This window comes from Podarcis gaigeae (assembly GCF_964106915.1).
Source record: "Podarcis gaigeae genome assembly, chromosome: 3".
Taxonomy (NCBI): Eukaryota; Metazoa; Chordata; class Lepidosauria; order Squamata; family Lacertidae; genus Podarcis; species Podarcis gaigeae.
The window spans coordinates 90,091,732-90,115,233 of NC_139680.1; the positions used below are offsets into that span (position 1 = coordinate 90,091,732).

Consider the following 23,502-nt stretch of genomic DNA (forward strand, 5'->3'; position numbering starts at 1 on the left):
TATGCAAAGCAGTCCCTGAACACTCTGTGGTTTCCAGGAACTGATATTACTGCCTCCAGCTGAATAATAATAATAATAATAATAATAATAATAATAATAATAATATACAGTGCTTTTTTTCTAGAAAAAGAGGTGGCGGAATTCACTGTGAACGCCTCCCTTGTTCTCTTAGAATGGCAATGGTGCCCACCTGAGAGGTGCCATAACTGAGTTCCAGCAAGTTCCAGTTTAAAAAACAAGCAAACCCTGAATTTATATATTTACTTATGCCTCACCTTTTTTCCTGATAGGGACTCAAGGCAGCTTACAGATAAAAAAAATAAGATAGCCAAAACATACAGGAAAACAATCATCAAAGCAGTTAAAGATTGATAGGATTTTATCTATCTATAATCTATGAAAAAACATAACAGATAATTGCAAGAAGAACAGCCAGGCACTAGCATTTTCATTAAAAGCAGACAGTTCCCCAAAGCCCGTTGGAACAAAAAAGTATTCACCTGCCAGAAGAAAGACAACAAGGAGGGAGCCAGTCTAACTTCTCTAGGCAGGGAGTTCCAAAGTCTGGGAGCCACCACTAAAAAGGCCTTCCCCGTCTCCACAGAGCATAGTCATAATGGTTAGTAACCACTGATCCCTTAACCCCCATGATTTTGCATAATTCTCTTTTAAATCTATCCAAGTTGGTGGCTCTGTCTGACTTCTGTGGGATCCACACTTCAGCTATGCGGAGCTATTTCCTCCTGACTCATAGCCGTTGATGCCCTTTAATTCTCCTTTGGTTTGAGAAATCCCTTTTAAAGGCCGCCAAGTCACACCTTGTGGCAGTGAGTCCCACAGGTTATGTGGTTGGTTTGTAAAGATGTCATGCCTTTGGCCTGCCTTGAACAGTTACGTATTTTGAGTGTACAGTATAATCACTAGAAGCGCTCTCAGACAGACTCTCTGCCTGCGGTATTTTCTTATGAGACTTCTAAAATCCTCGCTCAAATCCTCGTTCTGCCCTCTAGGTGGCGCAATGCATTCTCCAGCACCGTGCCTTTGGCTTTGCAGGCACCTCTGAGGAAGCTTTGGCTAGGCTGGCGTTGGGTGCAGCTGATTCCGCTACCCACTGCGGTGCTGCGTTCTATAGCTTTCTATCTCTACGGTGACTTTTTGCTGGCGGCTGAGCGACAAGTCTTTCCGGGAGAGCGGCCATAAAGCTATGAAAATGCAGAGGTGGAGGTGACAAGTCTGCGCAACCGATGAGGGCCGCTGCCGTCGCTCTCCATTTCCAGCGGCGGGCTCCTCGCTCCCCGGTCGATTTCCATTTAAACAGCCAGCTGTTTTGCAAGAGAGGCTGCTATTGCTGCTGGCTGGTCCTGCGGCAGAAGAATTTATTCTTTGCAGATTAGCTCATCAGCCCTCGCCCTTCAACTGGGAAGCCTGCAGAAAAGTGGACCTCAGAACGCAATTGATTTATCAAAGCATCCCCCTTTCTGAGCTTATTTTCAACAATCATAAAATTGCTCCTAGGCCAAGTAATGAAGTGGTAAGGAGGAAAGAATACTGGCAATCGATTTAGCTTTGCACCTTGGAGATTTCCACTAGAGAGCTATCTATTTGATTTGATTTTTTTATGACCTTCTTCCATTTAATGCAGATCAGGCAGAACAGGAATAATTGGTAGCATTTCTTGCTAAATTACAAAAATGTTCAGCTGGCTGGGTAATGAAGATGGGCGAAGGAAAGACCCGGAGGTGTATCAGACTGTGAGTGGAGGTCTTAAAAAACTGTACAAAACCAAGCTTCTCCCTCTAGAAGAATATTACAAATTCCACGCCTTTCATTCACCTGCCTTGGAAGATGCAGACTTTGACAACAAGCCTATGGTCCTTCTTGTTGGGCAGTATTCCACCGGGAAGACCACCTTCATAAGGTAAAATGTGGCAGCTCTTTACCTTCCAGGTGTACACTAGGGTGTATTGTTAGATAGAAGTGCATGCATGCATGAAATATCCCTATGTTCATCTTTCAGGATAAATATTTAGCTGCTAATTGTGTTCTTTGTTTCTGGCTTGTGACTTTGAAGGTTGTTATTCTTCTAGCTTGTGGTTTGATCACACTCCAAAAACACTGGCTCAAAGGAATGTCTCCCATGTCAGCTTCCAGGCAACAAATCATTATGATTTGTTTGCAGGGAGGTTAGAGGGTGCTGGGTTCAAGAAATGGTTATCCCACACTTTTCCTATGCCTTTTCCCATCACTTTCCTTATTGCAAACAGTCCAGTTTGGTGTTGTTGTTTTTTTTTTGGGGGGGGGGAGGGTTTGCTGTGCAAGACCTGCCAATCAACTATCATTGCACTACCTGAATTTGCAGGTGTGTGACTGAATCTAGCGTGGAAATAGCAGCAGTCTGGAAGTCCCTCCAGCAGCTCCGTAAATAATCTCATGGTGAAATGTAGAAGACCTCTATGCAAACATGAATGAATTAATCCATGCAAGAATGAAAGGCTATTCAAATGATCATATCAGCACTGGAAAACAAGCTGTGCTAATTCTGTTTTTGACAGAAACTCACTGTTGTACATTTCTTCCAGTAGCACCTTAAAGACCAACTAAGTCAGTTCTTGGTATGAGCTTTCGTGTGCATGCACACGAAAGCTCATACCAAGAACTGACTTAGTTGGTCTTTAAGGTGCTACTGGAAGGAATTTTTTTGTTTTGACTATGGCAAACCAACACGGCTACCTATCTGTAACTGTTGTACATTTGTTACCTTTTGCATATAACTGGGGGGAAAGGTTCAGAAAAGAGCAACACCTTGATGATCTAGGTGATGGAGGAAAAGGTTGCAGCATTTGGGACTTTTTAGTCTAGGAGAAAGGTGAGGAAGAGGTGAGATGATCCAGACTGGCACTTATTTTGCTCTTCCATGTCATTGCTTCAGACCCGCCCATTCTTTCCTATTCTGTAGTGAGGTTGTGCTGTCTCTGGAGCTTAGCAACAGTCTTCCTTGTTATCAGTGTTGCCTATTCTGATGTGAAACTGTTTTACCCGGGGGGGGGGGGGTAAGTACCAAAATGGATTGCACATGGTTAATGTTTCATCACTGTCTTCTGCTTTTATACCAAACGGAATAGCAGACACGTAATGGTCTCCTTTAAAATCCTTCATAATGTTAAGCAGGACTTCAGAGATGCGATTAAAAGATGCATGATGTAAAATCATAGAAACTTAGAGGAAGGGACCCTGAGGATCATCTTTCTGGCCTAATCCCCTGCAGTGAACCAGCAACCTTGGCATGATCAGCCCCATGCTCTAACCAACTGAGCTATCCAGTCCCAGATTAAATTTGGACCCGACAGATTAAAAACCTTTAGTGGCTATCCATGATACCACAATGCTTTAAGCTGCATCTAAAGACAATTGGCTGAAGAGCCTCAGTTTAGTCTTCAGTCTTCCTCCCTGACATCTTGAGCTATCTGCTTTAGATCAAGGCGAAGGGTCAAATGAAATTGTCAGCGTCACAACCAGTGGATGAGGTTGCAGAGGCATGGCCGGGAAAGCTGGTTTTTGGTATTCTTAGACGGGTTTGGAAACTGAAAAGGAGAAAGAGGCCTGCTGTGCTTAAGGTCAGTGGAGTATATCTGTCTGGTTCCAGAGGAATCCAACTGCATTTTCTTTGCAGATCTCTTTTGCCAGCCCTCCCTTAAAATCCTTCCTGCTGTGTACTCATTTTCTCACCCCAGGCTGTCTTCTCTGAGTTCCAAAGTGTGCAAACTGCCTGCTGGAGCTGAACTATCCAGCTTCACCTTCCTTTTAAATTTAAGTGCATTACTATCTGCTAATGAGCATGATCCAAACTGTAGGTGAACGCAGTAGCCTTTATGTATTGTTTGCATGGGGCAGAGAAGGCGAGAAGGGACAGTAGAGACACAGTGCTCTGTATATTGTCATCCCTGCTTACTGGGTTAGAAGTGATTCCAGAAGAAGAAGAAGAAGAAGAAGAAGAAGAAGAAGAAGAAGAAGAAGAAGAAGAAGAAGAAGAAGAAATAGCTTTGGCTTGAGTCCACTAACCTTGTTCATAACAAATTTCCTTTTTATTTATTTAGCAAGATTTCTATACCACTTAATCAAAACAGAAATCGCAAGTGGCTTACATAAAAATTGTATTAACTATTCCTTTAAAAATACAGTGGTACCTCGGGTTAAGAACTTAATTCATTCCGGAGGTCCGTTCTTAACCTGAAACTGTTCTTAACCTGAAGCACCACTTTATCTAATGGGGCCTCCCGCTGCCGCCACACCGCCGGAGCACGATTTCTGTTCTCATCCTGAAGCAAAGTTCTTAACCTGAAGCACTATTTCTGGGTTAGCTGTCTGTAACCTGAAACGTAGGTAACCCAAGGTACCACTGTAACCATAAAGTAGACTTTTAAAATACTAGGTTGTAGCCAAAGAAAGTTATCCTATTAACACAAGGATTTCTGCCTGTGTGATTAGGCTTCTTCTCCCCCAGTGGCGTAGCGTGGGTTGTCAGCACCCGGGGCAAGGCAAAATAATTTGCGCCCCCTAACCCGTGGATTTTAGGTAGGGGCAGAGAGCTGCGAGTGCGAGCGCACCCCCCCCCCCAGATGTTGCGCCCGGTGTGGCCAGCCCCCCCTGCACCCCCCCACGCTACGCCACTGTTCTCCCCGCATGTTCCCTGAGTCTGTTCTGAGGGTTGCCCTAACTCTCCAGAACACTTTTTTGGGGGGGAGGTGCATGGGGGAAGAGGAAATCTCCTATTGCGCAGGTGGAAATCCCTGCACTAATGGGCCAATTTTGCTGGAAACAATCCTTCAGACATCATAAAATTATCCAAGTATAGATGAAATCAATAGGTTTTAAAAACAAATGCACCTAATGAAATTGCATGCCTGGGTAAGCTTGCTTAAGCAGAAAAGGGTTTTAGCAGATGTCAAAAGCAGTACAACCAAGGCACCTGCCTAATATCAATGTTATTAATAAAGTAAACACAAACTGACTACTGCAGTGCTGGCTGCCCATGTGGGCTGTGTTAAAAAACCTTCTCCTTTTATTTGCAGCTTAACCACTCTTTCCACCTTGGAAGTGATGTGCTCTTCTTCCTTGGAGATTTTTAAGCAGAAATTGATGTCCATCTGTTGTGTATGATTTAGTTGAAACTCTTGCTCTACAATTCTATGGCTCAATATCACCCACAAGTTTTGTTTTGTTTTCATTGTGCCTTTCCTTTCACTGGGCTTATCTACCCTAGAATCCTAGAATTGTAGACTTGGAAAGGATTGCCCAACCCTCTGCAATACTGAAAATGGTATAAAACTTAAAATAGCACAAAACCAATATGGCTGTCATGGTTTCATTCAAAGTATCCTGGGAGTTGGAGTTTAGAGAACGTGCTGCAAACGTGCTGTTAGAGGTCTTCTCTACACACACACACACACACCCCTACCTCTGTTATTGAGCTACAGGTCTCAGCAGAGAAGAAATGACCACAAAAACCAGCCCTGGTTCTGGCCTGTGAAGTATCTATAGAAATAAAAATTGTGAACAGAGCAGGCCAAATTAAGCCAACATGTTTATTCAGGGCTGTCCAGAGTACTGCCTGGTCAGGTGTTAATGGGTGAGTTTCACTTGTTAAGACTTGAAGGCTGTGGTCAAGGTTCTTGGATGGATGCAGGCATTGTGTGTTCTCAACCCTTAGCCCTCGTGGCTGATAACATCTGGCAGGGAGGTAATTAATCTCTCTGAGAGAAGTGTCCCAGGCTGTGCTATTTTTCTTGATATTTTTTTCACCATGAACACCTCCCTTGTTCTCTTAGAATGGTGATGGTGCCCACCTGAGAGGTGCCAGAACTGAGTTCTGTTGAGTTCTGACTGAAAAAAGCCACCTGAAAGCTACGGCAGTGATACTACTCCTTAATAAATCCTCTTTGGACCCCAAACTATAGGCCTGCTTGTTCCCCTTCCTGAACATTGCCCTTGAGTTGGTGGATCAACTCCAGACAGCCTTGAACAAGATGGATATTTTAGGTCTATATCAACCAGTAGTACCAGGGTTCATGGTGGTTTTGACGCAAAAACTGCCTTGGTTGCCCCATATGATGACCTATGTCAGAAGAGTCTCTACAATCTCTCAGCCTCATGATTCAATCAACCATGGTATCTTTCTGTGGAAACTGTCTGAATTGGGAGTAGAGGCCACCACTGCTGTGAGTCCACTCCTACTTGGATGGTTTCAGGATGTTGTGCTTGTGCGGGGGGGGGGGGGCGGAGATAATGGTTGGTCCCATGATGTCTTCAAAAAGGGAGTTCCACAGAGTTCGGTTTTATTCCTTATGTTGTTTAATATAAACATGAAACCGCTGAGTGGGGTCACCTAGAGTTCTTGACTGTGTTGCCATCAGTATGCTGACGACACACAACCCTACTTCTCTTCTCAGTCAGCCTAGCCTCAGTAACGGACTGGATGAGAGCCAGCAAACCCAAGCTCAATCTATATAAGCCTAAGGTGCTATTGGTGGGAAGTTAATGCTGAAGGTTCTGAGCTGTCTTCAAGAGCAACCCCACCTAGAACATACTGCAATAGTCTAACCTAAAAAGTTGCCAAGGTGCTTCTGTTTCACTTGACCAGGCTGAATATAGAAGGCACCACTGCTCTTCAAGCAACACAGAGAAGAATATCAACTTGCCAGCATGTGATTCTTCCACCAGCAGTGAATGCATCATGCTTCACTGATGTGTTGTTTGATGTCCTGGCACAGTCTGTTGCTCACAACAACTTCCTTGTCTCTCTTCTTCCTCACTCTGAATATAATAAAATCCTTGTTCTGCTGAATTCTTGTTGCACCATTTCCTCGGCTCTCCTTGGGCAAATGTTGCTGGCTAGGTTTTACTGACATTTGACCTAACTGGCTCTCTGTTTTTCTTCTGTACTTCATGCAACATCAGATTCTTCTGAAGAGTCCCAGTCAGAGCCAGACTAGATGTGATGCTGTTCACATCATTTCAGCCTTGCGTGTACCCCCCCTTACAGACACACACTCCAGAGAGATTACGTGTGTGTGGACCCAGATTAGCACAGGTGGGGGCTGTTATTTGCTATGGGAAGAAAGCACCCATTGCTGATTGAAAAAACAATCCTTTCTGCTCATTGCAAATAGTAGGATGTGGGGTGGGGGAGATTATTCACACTGGGCATGCAGCAAAGGCAAAGGATTATAGCCACACACCCCGCGCATCACAGTCCTGATCCAGCTCTGCCCCTCACCCCGCAAACTATAACTATACAAGACCAAACAACATCAACAACACCACGTCTAGATTGGACTGTGTTCTGGCTAATTTGACTATGGGCTGATTCGCCTGCACAAATTGTTACATTTATGTACATGCCACAAAGAAATGTTTTGCCGTCATACTCATGATTTGCAGGGAAGACACAACCCTCCACACGCTTGGACATGCAGTGGACAAGAGGTAAGGAGAGCCATGCCTAGCCATTCCTGGCACAAGTCCACTTGGTGGCTCACATGTGCAGATTTCCTTCTGAGCTTGTATTCACTGAACTGTGAGCATTGGTTTCTAGAGCAATAGCCATCGTTGCAGAAGTGGAATCAACTCTGATGCTCCCAGACAGTGTTGAATCTTCTCATACTTTAGTGCTTTTCCTTAATGAACAACTTGAAAAGAAGTTGTTACTAAGCGCAGCAGTGGCAACACCTCCTTCTGTTTCGTCAAGCCAGCATATTTCCTGGAGCACATCACCCCATTAATATTTTTATATATCCATCCATCACTGCCCACTATTTTTTTTAATGTAAATATAACAAAGAGGAAACAAAATGCAAACATTGCCAACTAACATCAACAATGCAAATATCTTAGCCATCCTCATTTCACGATATTCAGCAGGATTCATTCACATAAACAGCTCTGTGGAAATCCTGTGCACAGGGAAATAAGTCCACCTTGCATACAGAATATTTATAATGGTGTGATGCTGAATTCCAGCTGTAGATTTTAGGCTGTATATGTCCACATGGGTTAAAGAAATTATTTATAATAAGCAATTTTTAAAAAATTCTTGGAAATTTGAGTCTATATGCCTCACTGAATGTTATGTCTTCAGAGACATGCTCCTTTCCCCCTTATATGGGAAAACATTTGAATGAGGGGACAGAATCCTACAGTACTAATGATCTCAGGGACTCTGGATATCTGGAAAACTGGATAATTGGATGATGGGACTCTGGATTATTTAGCATCTGCCAAGAAATTAGACTAACATTGCCTGCTTTGAATGGCTGTATCAAATGTGCTGGGGGGAAATTGGCAAAAAAATAAGAGATGCTTTCAAACCCAAGGGCTCTTAAAGCATGAGGATGCCCTCCCAGTGGAAACCTGACCTCGGTTGGTCCAGAAGGCAGGCCACCAGATTCCCAGATCCCTCTTCTGATTAATGCACAGCATAAGTGGTTGGTGCTGGAAATAAGTATGGATACTTCTCGAGTTGAGCTGTCCTTAAGATTTCCAAAGGCTCTTATCTTGACCTTACTCCCTGCTTCTTTTTTAATCCTCTTCCAGGGGACAAATAGCTCACAATAGAAAGCACTTCCAGGTAGCAGTCTGCTAACTTGCTAAAAACTGCTGAGGGTGGAGAAGATGGTTCTTTTGGGGAAGCTTGCTGTGATGCTGAACCTTTGCTGTTGAAATGGCTCTGGGCTTTCCTCTCTCCAGAGGTTTGGCAGAGCCTGCATCTGACTGTCACCTGCTTTGTGATATTTCTAGCTGTCTGGAATCACATCCTGCTCCCCCTGGATTTTCTGCTGTCTGCAAAAGAATGATCATGTTCAGTTTGCCTCATGACTGAAGCCAGCAGACAGGCTGTCCACGCAGCTGCTGCCTGCCTCCGTATATCACATGCTTGCTTGTGATGTATGGAGATTGCTTATATACGATAAGCCATTCCCCACCCTGCTCCTCTGAGTGTCTTCTTTTTTAAAAAATAATTTTTATTAACTGGCCAATCACATCAAATTAAATCACATCATATAAATTCCAAATTACAAAGCCAATTTTTAAAATTTTGTTGGGGGAACCCATACTTCAAGATCCAAAGGGGGATTCAGATCATCTTCTTATTACTGCGTTAATGTCCAAATCAGTCCCAATCAGTCCAAACAAAGTTCATAATTTTATCCAGTCTTATCTTGGTGTTGCCACATCATATCTTGTTCATATAATTTCTCTTTTTCCTTTACGATCTCTTCTGTTAGTCTCCTTAAGCCGATAGCAAGTATAATATTCCTGTGTGGATTTCCTGTTCCTCCACTAAGTCCAGATGGTTTCCATATATCTCCTTCGTAGATAACATCACTCTTTCCATCGTAAATTTTGGCATTTGTCGCTCTTAAGTCCCACCGAGAAGTTGATTCACGATATGTAAACAACTCTATTTCTCTCTTTCTCCTCCCAGACCCAAGAGCTCCAACAATTCCTCCCAAAATGGCGACGGCATTTTATTTTTGACTGCGTCACTCCAAAACTCTTAGCTTTCCAGCTTCATCTTGAAACATTGCTTTGGATCGAAAGTTTATCTCCACACAGCCTTAAATCCACAGCTTAAGTCCTTAATTTCTGACTCATTAGGGGAGGGGATTCTTGTTAAATCACATAGAAAAAGGAAAGGCAGGTTTTTTTCCCCCTCCCCCCTCAGTCATTTGTCATACCGTATCTTGACGTATCTTCTCATATTTTATTCTTGTCTTGTTATCAGAGATCTCTTCTGTCAGCAGTCTTTACTCCCCTTTTTCCTTGATGTATGTGCAATTAATCTCGTCCAAATTGTTTCTTTTAAAGATCATTGCAACCAGCGGTGCGAATCAGGGACGGCGTCAAGGAGTGCCGAAAATCCCACAGGAGGGCTTTGTGCCTAGTGCCCCCATCCCCATAAATTCGGGGGTGGTATAGGGCACAGCAGGCAAGGGCCATCCCCACAACAATCCTGGTGGGGTTAAGGAGGCTAATTACCCCCATCATAGCCTCCAAATTACCTCCTGTGGGTGGGAGAGATGTTATTGTCAGCCATCTTCCGATGCGCCACCTAGTGGCCCCCCCTCCTCTGAGTGTCTTCAGGAAGACACAGAAGTGAGTGATAGGGAAAGTGTTGTGTAATTGGTGGTTTATGGTTCCCTTTTGGCAGGAAATATACTGAAAGGCTTCTATTATTTTTGGAAGTTAACTCCCCTGACCCTTCAAACACAAGAGGCTTTGCAGATTCACAGCACAATAGCTAAATTGGCAGAGCAGGAGACTCTTAATCTCAGGGCTGTGGGTTTGAGCCCCACGCTGGGCAAAAGATTCCTGCATTGCAGAGGGTTGGACTAGACAACCCTCGTGTTCCTTTATACTCTGTGAGTGTATGAACATCTGATAGATCTTGCCCCCCTTAGGTTCCCAGGGAGATCCCCAAGTCATACTTTTGGGTCTAGCACAGAGCAAGACAAGCCTCTGTGTCTCCAGCTTCCAGCACCAGTCAAAAACTGTCTCCCACAGAGTCCCCCTTTGACCTATTATTTTCCATCCAACCAGGTGAGATGGGGAAAGAAACTGGTCTTACTGGTTCCGTAGCCCCTTCTACTAGATGCTAAGTTTCCCTTGATACAAAATCACAGCCCTGGAAAGGACCCACAGATATCCTGCAGATGGACACCCACACACCCACAACCCTGTAACAAAATGAAATAGTTTTAATATCACAAATCTGGTGCTGTCCAACAATTTTGACGGAATCTAGCTCCACACCTGCAACCACTAACAAGCCTCTGAGCATTCTATATCTCCACATCTAAGCTGAACCAATGACACATCCTGTGCTTCTTGTTGATTTCTAGGTACCTTCTTGAACAAGATTTCCCTGGGATGAGGATTGGGCCAGAACCTACAACTGACTCCTTCATTGCTGTGATGCACGGCGATGCAGAGGGCATCATTCCTGGAAATGCATTGGTAGTGGATCCCAGAAAACCCTTCAGGAAACTTAATGCCTTTGGCAATGCCTTCTTGAACAGGTCAGTATGGCATCAGGATGCTTTGCAATGCTGCTATCCTGATAGAAAGATATTGGGCTTGAACTGGATAAAAGTTGGGTGTTGTGGATAAAAATGCACTCTGTATACTTCAGAAATCCTCTTCCAAATTTCTTGCTGGATTTTGTACCTAACCCTGTCCTCAGCGTGGAGCCAATATAGCAGGAGTTCTCCACTAGTCAGTTGTTTGATTTTCAAAGTTTATAGCAGTCTGCTCTTTGCTGCAGCTTACTGTTCATTTGCCTCTGAGCTCGTATGCATTATTAAATACGGCAGCAACCCAAAAACAAAACAAAACAGCATTGATGTCACTGTGTGCGCTGTTGGTAAAATGCCGCACAAGTCTCATAATGCAATTGCTGCATCAGAATTGCTAGCTTGCTGTGTTTTTGTCAATGAACATTGAAATGGGAGCAGGAAAAGAAAAAGCAGAGAGGGGGCTGAAAGCTGTGACAAACTGTGTGCTTTGGTTCTGGAGATTAATTTAAAACTCTTTGTAGTTAAAGAGTTCTGAAGGAGTGAGACACAGGCCAAAGTGAATGAGAGAAACGACAATAACAGAGTAGGGGGAATTCTTATTGTCACTATTTAGCCTGGTCCTCCAGTACAAGAAAAAAATTGCAAACTACAAGCCATGCACATGGAATGTCGTTCTGTCTATGCAGTGCAAACTACAGAGGACAATTTGCTGAGCTTGTAGCTTGGAAAAAATGGTTGCAAGTGAGAGTAGCCACTTATGTATAAGTAGTAAGGTTAAGGCTTATTGGGAAATGATATACAATGAAATGAAAAGGATGTTTAAAATAACATTTGTAAAAAACAACAACCAGAAGCCTTTCTCTTGGGTATTATAGGGATAGAACTACCTAAATTCTGTAGAAATTTATTCATGTATGCAACTACAGCAGCAAGATTGTAACTTGCCCCAAAATGGAAAGAAGAAGAAGTCCCAGCAAAGGAAAAATGGATACAAAAACTTATGGAATATGCAGAAATGGCAAAACTTACTGGAAGAATAATAAATCAAGATAACAAACTTTTTATAAAAGAATGGAAATGGTTTATTTAATATTTACAGATAAACTGTAAACAGATAAAAACACTGTTAGGATTATTATAATAACCTGCAGTTACATAAGAGTATGCCAACAAAGGTCCGTATAGTTAAAGCCATGGTTTTCCCAGTAGTGATGTATGGAAGTGAGAGCTGGACCATAAAGAAGGCTGATCGCCGAAGAATTGATGCTTTTGAATTATGGTGCTGGAGGAGACTCTTGAGAGTCCCATGGACTGCAAGAAGATCAAACCTCTTCATTCTGAAGGAAATCAGCCCTGAGTGCTCACTGGAAGGACAGATCATGAAGCTGAGGCTCCAATACTTTGCCCACCTCATGAGAAGAGAAGACTCCCTGGAAAAGACCCTGATGTTGGGAAAGATGGAGGGCACAAGGAGAAGGGGACGACAGAGGACAAGATGGTTGGACACTGTTCTCGAAGCTACTAACATGAGTCTGACCAAACTGTGGGAGGCAGTGGAAGACAGGAGTGCCTGGTGTGCTCTGGTCCATGGGGTCACGAAGAGTCGGACACGACTAAATGACTCGTCAAAGTCAACAAATGACCATGCTGCAATGAAGCTGGTATTCTGCAAAGTTTCTGCCACTCACCCAGTTCGTCCTGCTCTTTGCTGGGGAAATGGGTTAAACTGTACAACGTGAGTCATGACTTGAATACTCTAGAGATATGCATTACTCTAGTGGTTTAGGAAGAAGGAAGAACCTTTGGCAGACAGTGGATTCTGGATGATTTAACGAGTTCCCTCCCACCCAGTTCTTTAAGATGTATGGTATGCGGAACAAGCAGCCCGATTAGAAATGGCTAAAATGTTTTTCCTGTTCCCTTGAAATCTATGCGCATTGTTCTTGAAAGTTCATGTTCCTTCTTGCCTGACAGAGCGGAACAGAATGGAAGAACAAAAGTCTTTGGATGCAGGCAGCAGCTGTAGCTGTAACTGGTGCTATGCTGTTTTTATTGTAATTATTAATATGGTTTGTAATAGATCACACACACACACAGTTTTAATTCTATCAATGCTTACTTGTTTTCTAATGATTGTTTCTTCTCCCCCCCCCCCCGCACAGTTTCTAGCAGTTCTTATTTTTGGCCTTAGTCTCGTCATGGGGAGAGCGTAGGGTACAAATAAATATATCATAATCATAATAACTCGCCCTCCTCCAATCTCACCAGAGATTGTGGGACTCGCACCTCTCCTTCATCCATAATCACTGAGCACACTGACTGGGGCTGCTGTGAGTTGTAGTCTAATAGCAGCTGGAGGGCACCCAGTTAAGGATGGAAACTGGCAACATGCTCCTTCAGACATGCATGGCCACTCTTTCCTTTCCCCGTGACTCAGCTGCTCTCACATCTGTTCTACCTTCTGAATGTACAGTAGCCTCCACGGGTTCCTATTTCTGTTCACCCATTTGTGCAGATGATTGAAGTAAGCCCGCTGCAGATCAAGGGATAAGAAGAGTTTCGATTTGATATCCCACTTTATCATTACCCAAAGAAGTCTCAAAGCGGCTAACATTCTCCTTTCCCTTCCTCCCCCACAACAAACACTCTGTGAGGTGAGTGGGGCTGAGAGACTTCAAAGAAGTGTGACTGGCCCAAGGTCACCCAGCAGCTGCATGTGGAGGAGCAGGGAATCAAACCCGGTTCACCAGATTATGAGTCTACTTCTCTTAACCACTACACTACACCACACTCTTAACCACTACACCACACTGATAAAGGCTAAAGGTAAAGGACCCCTGGATGGTTAGGTCCAGTCAAAGGCGACTATTGGGGTTGCGGCGCTCATCTCACTTCAGGCCGAGGGAGCAGGCATTTGTCCACAGACAGCTTTCCGGGTCATGTGGCCAGCATGAATAAACCACTACTGGCGCACATAGGACCGTGACGGAAACCAGAGTACACGGAAATGCCATTTACCTTCCTACCACAGCGGTACCGATCGATCTACTTGCACTGGCATGCTTTCGAACTGCTAGGTTGGCAGGAGCTGGGAAAGAGCAACGGGAGCTCACTCCGTCACGGGGATTCGAACCGCCGACCTTCCAAATGGCAAGCCCAAGACACTCAGTGGTTTAGACCACAGCGCCACCCACGTCCCTCGATCAAAGGATAGTGTTATGCTTCAGTGTTGAAATTTTAGTACTGTTTTTCTGCTGCTTCATCAGTAATGAATAGATCAGGGTGGTGCATATAATTGTGATAGAATGAAGGTAGGCGATGAACAGGACTGCATGCCACTTGATGTGGGAAGATGGGTTTTGAAAGAAGATGCTTTGTTTGTTCATGCAAAGAGATTTACCGTATTCTTCGCACCATAGGACGCACTTTTCCCCTCCTAAAAAGCAAGGGAAAATATGTGTACGTCCTATGGAGCGAATGCAGGGGGGAGGCAGGCAGGAAAAGCCCCCAAGAGCTGCACACAAGCTCCGTGCACTCTTGCGGGCTTTTCCACAGGAGGGAGAAGGGACTGACTGGCCGCATCAGTCCCTTCTCCCACCTCCCAGAAAAGCCAGGAGAAGCCGTGATCTCTTTAAAGGAGTTGTGCGGCTTCGGCCGGTTTTGCGGGAGGTGGGTGAATCCCCCCACCTCCCAGGAAAGCCCTGCGCAGCGTCTCCCGGCAAGGAGAGGCTGCATGGGGCTATGGAGTCTTTAGCCTCTCCCGGGAGGGAAAGGCTGCACGGGGCTAAAGGGGAAGCCGAAACAGCGAGCGGGATCCATCCCGCTTGCTGCTTTGGCTTGCTCCATAGCTGTGCGCAACCCCTCCGGCAAGGAGAGGCTGCACGGGGCTATGGAGTCTTTAGCCCCACACAGCCTCTCCTGGCAAGGAGAGGCTGCACGGGGCTAAAGGGGAAGCCAAAACAGCGAGCAGGATCCATCCTGCTCGCTGCCTTGGCTTGTGCCATAGCCGCGCGCAACACCTCCGGCAGGGAGAGGTTGTGCGCAGCCTGTACGCTGCTCTTTGGGGCTGGGGGGGAATTTTTTTCCCTAGATTTCCCCCCCCCCCCTAAAAACTGGGTGCGCCCTATGGTCCGGTGCGCCCTATGGTGCGAAAAATACGGTATGTTTAATATGATTCAAATAGCTAGAGTGGAGAACTTGAATACCTCACCAAGGATTGCGCTGGAAATACACATATGTGCTTGAAACACGATATAAATTATACTAGTCACTCCTACTATTTATATCTTTTAATGTAGCAGTATGTGCAAATGAAGCTTCATATCCCAAACACTTACCAGATTCTTATTCCAGAAATCCTACCTTTTTTTCTCTAGCTCTGGTTGTTGTTTTTTAATCATCATACAAAATTTTAAAATCTTGATATATTTTCATATTGTGGTAACCTGCTAAAGAATCTTCATTATCTTTTTCTCTGCACATTAAATAATGGGAACTCGTGCTTAGCATTCTATAATCTGGGTGGCATAGACTGATCTCTTTTTCTGACTGTCAGCTTTGACAGCTCCTGCCTGGATGCAGGGGTCTGGACCAGTGGACGCTCTTCTGCCCTTGTATTTGCACATAAATCTGAAGACTGGCATGCAACATTTTGCATGAATAAGCATTCTATTCCTGCTGAAAATGTTTCACATTTCAAAAATGTAGGGTTGTGAATAATGAGCTGATCCCCAATCAGCAAGCGCTTGGTTTTGTCTGGATTTTGACAGGCATCTTATATAAAAATATTTAGCAGGTAGACACTTGTTTTTTATTTATTTATCTGTGTGTTTATATGCCATGAAATGCCAAAGTAGGCATCTAAGCAGTCATAGTTAAAATTCACATTGTTAAAATCTGTTATCTTCCCCACTCCGCCCAATTATTGTACTTGCTGTAACGTTTTATTGTGTTTTTCCCCTCCCTTCACCTCTCTCCGTAGATTTATGTGTGCTCAGCTGCCAAATCCTGTATTGGAGAGTATCAGTATTATTGATACACCAGGGATCCTTTCAGGGGAGAAACAAAGAATAAGCCGAGGTAAGGTAAAGGTGCAGCTTCTTATTTTGGATTAACATAGGTGCAGTTCTTTTGGTGTCAGCTTATGACTTGTTTCAAAATGCACAAGTCAAGATGGCGGCCTTACAATACTGTTCATTTGATCACTGATTTGGAATGTTCTAGAAAGCTTTAAAATGGATCTCGGGGGAAATCGGGACAGACTTTCTGCATCTCCTAGGTAAAATTTACTGCACCACTGCAGCAGAAGAGAATAGCTCATGTTTTGAATGCTTTCCGCAATATGAAAAATCCTCAACACAGAAAAGTCATGCACTGTTGAGGGGACCACTGGCCAAGCTAGATGGGGATGATGGGAGTTGTAGTCCAACAACACCTGGAACCTTATACTTCATTTCTGTTTGTAGGCATGTTTTTCAAAATGGGAGATCATTCAAACTTGAGATGCTTCCCCCTCAGGCCCAGTAGTTTGGAACCTGCACCAATTAACTTCTATGAATGTGTCCATTGTATGTTACAAGCTTAAAGTAAACGTGTGTAATTATTATTTTGTTTGATTTGTATCATTTTCTTCTTTCAGTTCTCCTGAGTTTGTTTGCCATGTTAAAAAAATAACCAGAAATAAAATATTTTCTATAAATTTCTGCACAAATATTTCCTCAGCTAGAAATCTGCTTTTATCAGGATTTGATTACTCTTGTGGTCCCTTCCAACTCTACAGTTCTTTGAGCTATGAGGAAATAGCTGTTGTCCTTTTGGGACACCAGGCCTGTTCGCTTAGGCCATTATTCCTTGAAGCATCCTCTAGATGGGCTGTTTGTTATCCAGATTTCCAGGTTTCTTCATTTAACAAGTGTCTGATTTCATTTTCCTCCAGCCAAAGAAATGGGTTATAGCAGTCTGCACAGAAGCCCATATGGAGGTATTTACATCAGAGCAGCCACCTGCTTTCTATAGCCTTGGCTATTTTGTTCATAAAGCTAAATGCTTTGAAAAGAGCAATGAGCTATTCAGGCATGTAGCAAACTAATCCTCACCATACGCACTGCATCAGGGTCTTTTAAACAGGATTGCCGTTACTAAATATTTGGGATTGTGGGTTTGGCTTCAGTCTAGTCAAAGAAAACGTAGGATTGATCTAGAAGGTAAAATCGCTAAATGGTCCAGGCCTAACTAAAATGGTTGAATCCTTCAACTTCATTGGCCCCACAACACCCTGTGATTATTTAATAGCAATTCAAGCATGCTTAATTACACATTTAGATTGCTCTTGAGAATTTTGGCCTGCTGAGATACTTTCCTTAATGGCATCTGAAAACTTGATTGTGCGTTAAATGAAAGCAGAGACTTTGGTCACAAGACTTGGTTGAAGTAGAGAGCCAGCGTGGCTTAGTGGATAGAGTATTGGACTAGAACCTGGGAGACCAGAGTTCAAATCCCTACACAGCCTTGAAGCTCACTGGGTGACCTTGGGGCCAGTCACCGTCTCTTAGTTTAATTTAGCTCACGGGATTGTTGTGAGGATAAAATGGGAAGGGGGGACCATGTATTGCCACCTTGAGCTCCTTTCAGGAAAGGTGGGATATAAATTTAATGATGAAATCAAATAAAGACTTTTCACCAAATTTGGAGTCATCAGCTTCTGATATTGAGTGGCTTACATGACAGAGGCAACGCCAGCATGTGCAGATTAAGGCTTCCTGGTATGTTCACAGGAAGTGAGGGGAAATGGTCAGGCCTTCTGGCCTAGTGTAACCTAGGCAACTGTCGCCACACCTGTGCCACACTCCTAGATAAAGCCATAATTTTAACAGCAGCAACTCACTTGCAGCTTCTTACTATCACAGCACTGGAGAGCTTGTTTCTAACTGCTAATTTAAAACGTGATGCTAGGACCTTTAAAATGTAGCCTTGGGCTATGGTCACATCCACAGTATATGTTTAAAGCGTGTAGCCTCACCCCAAAGAATTCTGGGAACAATAGTTTGTTAAGAGGGCTTAAAGAAGAGAAATTATCCCATTCAGCCTAGCTGCCAAAATAGAAGTGAAGAGCCTCTGGTCTTGGCTAAGGCCCTGGCATAGCTCAGCCAGTAGAGCAGGAGACGCTTAATCTCAGGGTTATGGGTTTGAGCCCCATGTTAGGCAAAAGATGGCTGCATTGCACAGGGTTGGACTAGATGACCCCATGGTCCCTTCCAGCTCTATGATCTGAGTAAAGTGATGGACCAGTTAGCGCCCACCATTTGCCTATCTTTCCTCAGGTTTTGGAATAACTGTGATTCTAGCTGTAAACCATGTTACCAGATCTGCACCACCTTGCAAAGATTATATTAAATAACTGAAGGGGCCCCCAGAGAGCTGCTCAGAAAGGAATGTGGCCCTCAGACTGCAGAAGGTTCCCCAGCTCTGCCATACGGCCTTGTCTCTGTTCTTATGGGGATGTCTTCTTTCCCCAAAAGGTTATGACTTTGCTGCTGTCCTTGAGTGGTTTGCCGAGCGGGTGGACCGCATCATTCTCCTCTTTGACGCCCACAAGCTAGACATCTCAGACGAGTTCTCGGATGTCATCAAAGCCCTGAAGAACCATGAAGATAAAATGAGGGTTGTGCTCAACAAAGCAGACCAGATTGAGACCCAGCAGCTTATGAGGGTTTATGGCGCTCTCATGTGGTCTCTGGGAAAGATTGTCAACACGCCTGAGGTAGTGAGAGTCTATATCGGTTCCTTCTGGTCACACCAGTTGCTCATCCCAGATAACCGCAAGCTTTTTGAGGCAGAGGAGCAAGACCTCTTCAAAGATATCCAAAGTTTGCCCCGCAATGCTGCTCTTCGGAAACTGAATGATCTCATTAAACGGGCACGGCTAGCCAAGGTGAGTCTCTCCAAGTGGATCTGCCCAGGTTTTACTTTTTGATTTTTTAAATTATTATTATTTTAAAACATCTTTACTGAAAGTTCAAAAAGTACATAACTATATGTGCACCAGACATGGTGAGATGCAAACGAAAAAGAGAAATAGAACCCATCCAGAAGGGAAAACAAGTAGGGGGGGATCCAAAACTGTATATTTTACAAGGTTGTTGTTGTACTTCACCAGATCTTAACCTATTACAGTATTGTAAGAATGGATTCCAAATGTCATTGAATTTGTCCATGGCAAGTCTGTGTTTATATGCGAGTCGTTCATATGTTGTGAGTTTATATGTCTTCAATCCAATTGTAGAAGGGAGCCACATTTTTATTTTTTCCAATTCATCAGTATGAATTGCTGTGGTACGGAGAGCCCACTCATATTGTCCTTTTGTAAGGTTCCATGTGCTGGGTATATAATTCAAGAGGATATTTTGCTGTGAGATGCTGTAGGAAAGGAGAAGGAAGGGAGAAGAAAATGAGAATGAAGCACAGATGATCCGTTGGAAGCGTACATTATGTTAGCTGTGTTCTGGTGATCCCATTGTTGCAAACACATAAAATATGTACCCACCCTCTGAAATGCCCTTAGGTTCATGCGTACATCATTAGCTCACTTAAGAAGGAAATGCCATCGGTGTTTGGCAAAGACAATAAGAAGAAAGAACTCGTGAACAATTTGAGGGACATCTATGGACAGATCGTACAGGAGCATCAGATTTCACCAGGAGACTTTCCTAATCTGAAGAAGATGCAGGTAAGGGCCAGAAGCAATAGAATCCAAGAACCATGGCAGAATCTGCTCCATTTCAATTGTGCAGAATAAGTTTGGAGCAAAGATGAACACTGCTGCTGCGTCTGTTGCAGAAGCACACCTAGGGTCCTTTGCACCCTTGGAAAGGAGCTGTATTGGCACATGTACACACATACACACACACCCCAAAAAATCACCTTTGAGCCACAGTGCAAGAAGGGCTGGAAGCTACTTTCATGTTTGATCTTGCCACGATCGCAGTGGCGCATCGCCACACAGAGATGTGTCATACACTCCATAGTTTGATAGGTAATTTTGGTGTGCCCCCAGCGGAGGCTGGTTTCACCAACCTCTGCTCTGTTGGGACATTTTGGTTCAAAAGGAATGTTTTAACCTGAAAGACAACCTAGTTTTTCGTTTAGAATATTATTGTGAAGGGGAAGAGCCGCTCTGGTTCTAAAATCCAGAATGACAGATATCTTAGTCTTTCGTAGTCAAAACGTAACTGTCCCATGGCACCCAAAAGACAGCGCACACAATGCAGGATAAGTTTTCGCTGGCCAAATCTCACTTTGTCAAATGCATGAGGTGGTCTTCCAAGTAGGCAGATTTATATAGTGTGAGGCTAACAATAGCAATAGGCTTGGTTTAGTTTATTACTTTTCCTCCACTTTCCCACAAAGTTATTCACAGTGGCTTACAGAATAGACGATTGCAAACACTGAAGCAATATAAAAATAGAAATGAGCACAGATCTATAAATAGCGATCAGCAAACAAAATTGAAAGGATCACGACGTTAGAATCAAAAGCTGTAAAAAGCCAAGGTCAGTAGCATTTTAAAACACACACCATATGGTTGACTGAAATATGAAAGTATTCAATAAGCAGCTGATAGCAAATGAAGAGGGGATCTGCCTGGATTGCTGTAGCCACTCCTCTTATGTTGAATGGTACACTGAACAATAAAACAGTCCTCACCCGCCACTTCTGTTTGTGACGTTCTTTTCAGGAACAGCTGCAAGCTCAGGATTTCAGCAAGTTCCAGCCCCTAAAGACCAAGTTGCTGGATGCAGTAGAGGATATGCTGACCAATGACATCGCACAGCTCATGGTCCTGGTGCGTCAGGAGGAGTCCCGGAGGCCTACTCAGATGGTGAAAGGGGGAGCCTTTGAAGGCACCCTCCACGGCCCATTTGGACATGGCTATGGGGAAGGGGCAGGAGAAGGAATTGATGACGCGGATTGGGTGGTGGCCAAAGATAAGCCCCTATACGATGAGATCTTCTACACGCTGTCACCCGTTGATGGGAAAATAACGGGGGCCAATGCCAAAAGGGAGATGGTGAAGTCCAAGCTGCCTAACTCAGTGCTGGGCAAGATATGGAAACTCTCTGATATCGATGAGGATGGGATGCTGGACGATGAGGAATTTGCTTTGGCGAATCATCTTATAAAAGTGAAGCTGGAAGGTCATGAGCTTCCTGGGAATCTCCCATCCCATCTCATCCCCCCATCTAAGAGGAAACTAGCTGGGTGAGAAGCCACCAGAAAGAAAATGGGGAACAGGGAAGGGAAGGGAATGTACCAAAGTTGTGCCTGCAGTGATGCTAGGTCACCTTTTGGCTTAGAACTGTTTTCAGATGTGAAGAGGAAACTGTTGTGAAGCAAAGCCCCAGTACTTTCTCATGATGAGATGCAACTAGCTCTGTCCTGGTATCTTCCAGGCTTCCATGTATTTGTTGATAAGAACTGATACAGATTGAAGGTGCAAAGTTGGCTGGGATCTGGAGAGCTTTTTTGATAGTTTCTGTCACTGTTCAGTCAAGCAATGTCTGAAATTCCTGTTGCATATATCCCTGATGCTTTAGAAAAACATTCTAATCCCTGATAGACCCCAAAATTCTGGATGGGAGTTGTGCTTAAAACTTACCTAGATCTTAAGTATTTTTTGTGAAATAGTCTTTACTTTCTGTTCAGCCTTCCTGTCTGTTGTGCCTTTTTTAAAAAAATTATTGAGTACAGGAAGCCTACAGTTTACAATGGGGTTTCTTTCTGGAAAGCCAAAAGCATGTATAGTCAAGACACAGTGGGTTCATTGGCAAGTGGAATTGCCAAAGTCTCCCCCCCCCCCCGATACCTGCCCCCTTTTTATGCCCTTTTTAATTTATTTTGTTTTGCCAACCACTTAAAGCTGAATGTGCACAGGTTAAATGCATGTATGTTGCAGGCTTACTGTACACATTTGTCTGCAGAATATCTCTGGAGAACCAGCCCACAGGAAAATCACCCCCCTAGGCACCTGCATTTTCTTATAGGTTCTTGGTGAGAAACCTGTATTGAAAATGCCACATCTTTCCATTGCTTTGGAAATGCTGGGTTCGAACCAAGAGCCTTAAATCCTTTTCTAGTTAATGGGGTGCCAGTTTGTAAGTCTGTGCCACTGTACTTCTGTGACTTTAGTCTGAGAACAGTGGTGCAGCTGGGAGAATGGGGTAGAAAGAGTGAGAGCTTAGGAGTTCAAGAAAGTCCCTTGCAAGGAAATGATTACAAGATCAGGGGCAGGGGATCAAAGTTTTTGACAAGGAGAGCAACTCATCCTGGGATTTTGTATCCCTAAACGGGACAGTGCATTTCACATCTCTTTGAATTATGGTCAAGCATGGTTTTGGACTAATATAATTTAGTGTGTTTACATTCCATCACAGATATTGATGTTACAACAGAAATGACAAATCTCTACTCTTTCATTGTCTGTTCAGCCCATGTAAGACATCTGTCCCCAGAACACCCATTTGCACATCAGTCAGAGGATGGTGATCTTGCTGTTGCTTGTGGGCTTTCCATAGGTATCTGGTTGGCCACTGTACTGAATGCTGCATTGCACAGAGCTTTCATCTGACCCAGCAGGCCTCTTCTCTTCTGTCCTCTTCCCACCTGCAACCTTCATCTTTGACTTAACCCTAGGATAAGTATTCTGAACCTTGTCCAGACAGAATAGCCAAGGTATTTTCTGCTGCTCTTTCTCAGCCTAATTTCAAATCAATCCTTTTTCTCCACCCCGTTATTTAGTTGGTGTCTGGGTAGAGGTTCGAGTCTATGTGGGTTTTGTTGATGCTGAGAAGGTGGATGAAAACAGAACAAAATAGCTTGTTTTATACCTGCACTAATATTCTATAGACAAACAAGATTCTCTTCAAAGCTCCTGCCTCCCCAATTGAGATGAGTGGGGGCTACTAAGCAGAGGACCCTCTTGCTGGTGCCTTCTCTGTGGTCTTTCCATTGTCAAGTGAAACTTATTCACCCGGGACTTTAAACAACTAGCTTTTTAAAGCAACTAAAACCTGGGCTTTGATTTTGCAGCCTGTGTTTTTATTTTATCCAGCTGTTTGTTGAATGGTTGCATTTCTCTCTGACAAAAATGAAAGTTATTTGCTGCATTTTATTGTTTTCATTGATTGCATTGTATGCCAATATTGTATTTTAGGCTTTGTCCTGTAAGCCACCCAGGGGAGATGTGTTGATAGTTGGCTATATAACTATAATAAAATTAACAATAAATATTCAGTGTGTAAAAACAACCTTATTGCAATGCATTTATCACGACTTATGTTTATGCATCCATCCTGATCACAGTCTTATTCTCCACTATGGTGAGATGTACTCTGTATTTAAATTGAGAAATAAATTTGTATCTGTGCCCTATAAA

At 43.7% G+C, this 23,502-nt stretch overlaps 1 protein-coding gene and 1 long non-coding RNA gene across 4 annotated transcripts in view; both read left to right on the forward strand.

Annotated features, from left to right (window-relative positions):
• Positions 1–23,502, forward strand: part of LOC310841650 — a 248,280-nt gene that overhangs the window by 222,108 nt on the left and 2,670 nt on the right. The window lies entirely within an intron of this gene.
• On the forward strand, positions 1,072–23,502 carry EHD3 (EH domain containing 3). 3 transcript variants are annotated; one of them, XR_014562523.1, is made up of 8 exons: positions 1,072–1,918; positions 10,899–11,075; positions 16,054–16,151; positions 17,008–17,052; positions 18,590–19,002; positions 19,633–19,797; positions 20,806–22,717; positions 22,767–23,502. XR_014562523.1 is itself a non-coding variant. In XM_083732510.1 (7 exons), exons 1-7 carry the CDS (start codon positions 1,692–1,694, stop codon positions 21,331–21,333), a joined length of 1,653 nt encoding a protein of 550 aa, XP_083588636.1. In that variant the 5' UTR covers positions 1,072–1,691; the 3' UTR covers positions 21,334–23,502. The 3 variants fall into 3 exon arrangements, 2 of the variants coding, with proteins under 2 accessions (XP_083588636.1, XP_083588637.1); XM_083732510.1 differs by having other exon boundaries at positions 20,806–23,502; XM_083732511.1 differs by lacking the exon at positions 17,008–17,052 and having other exon boundaries at positions 1,073–1,918; positions 20,806–23,502.

Excerpts from the sequence above, each read along its gene's own strand:
- EHD3 (XM_083732510.1), top strand. The coding sequence starts at position 1,692 with ATGTTCAGCTGGCTGGGTAATGAAGATGGGCGAAGGAAAGACCCGGAG. Across the intron at positions 11,076-16,053 it reads GGCAATGCCTTCTTGAACAG|ATTTATGTGTGCTCAGCTGC; the intron begins GTCAGTATGGCA and ends CTCTCTCCGTAG. Across the intron at positions 17,053-18,589 it reads GCACAGAAGCCCATATGGAG|GTTATGACTTTGCTGCTGTC; the intron begins GTATTTACATCA and ends TTTCCCCAAAAG.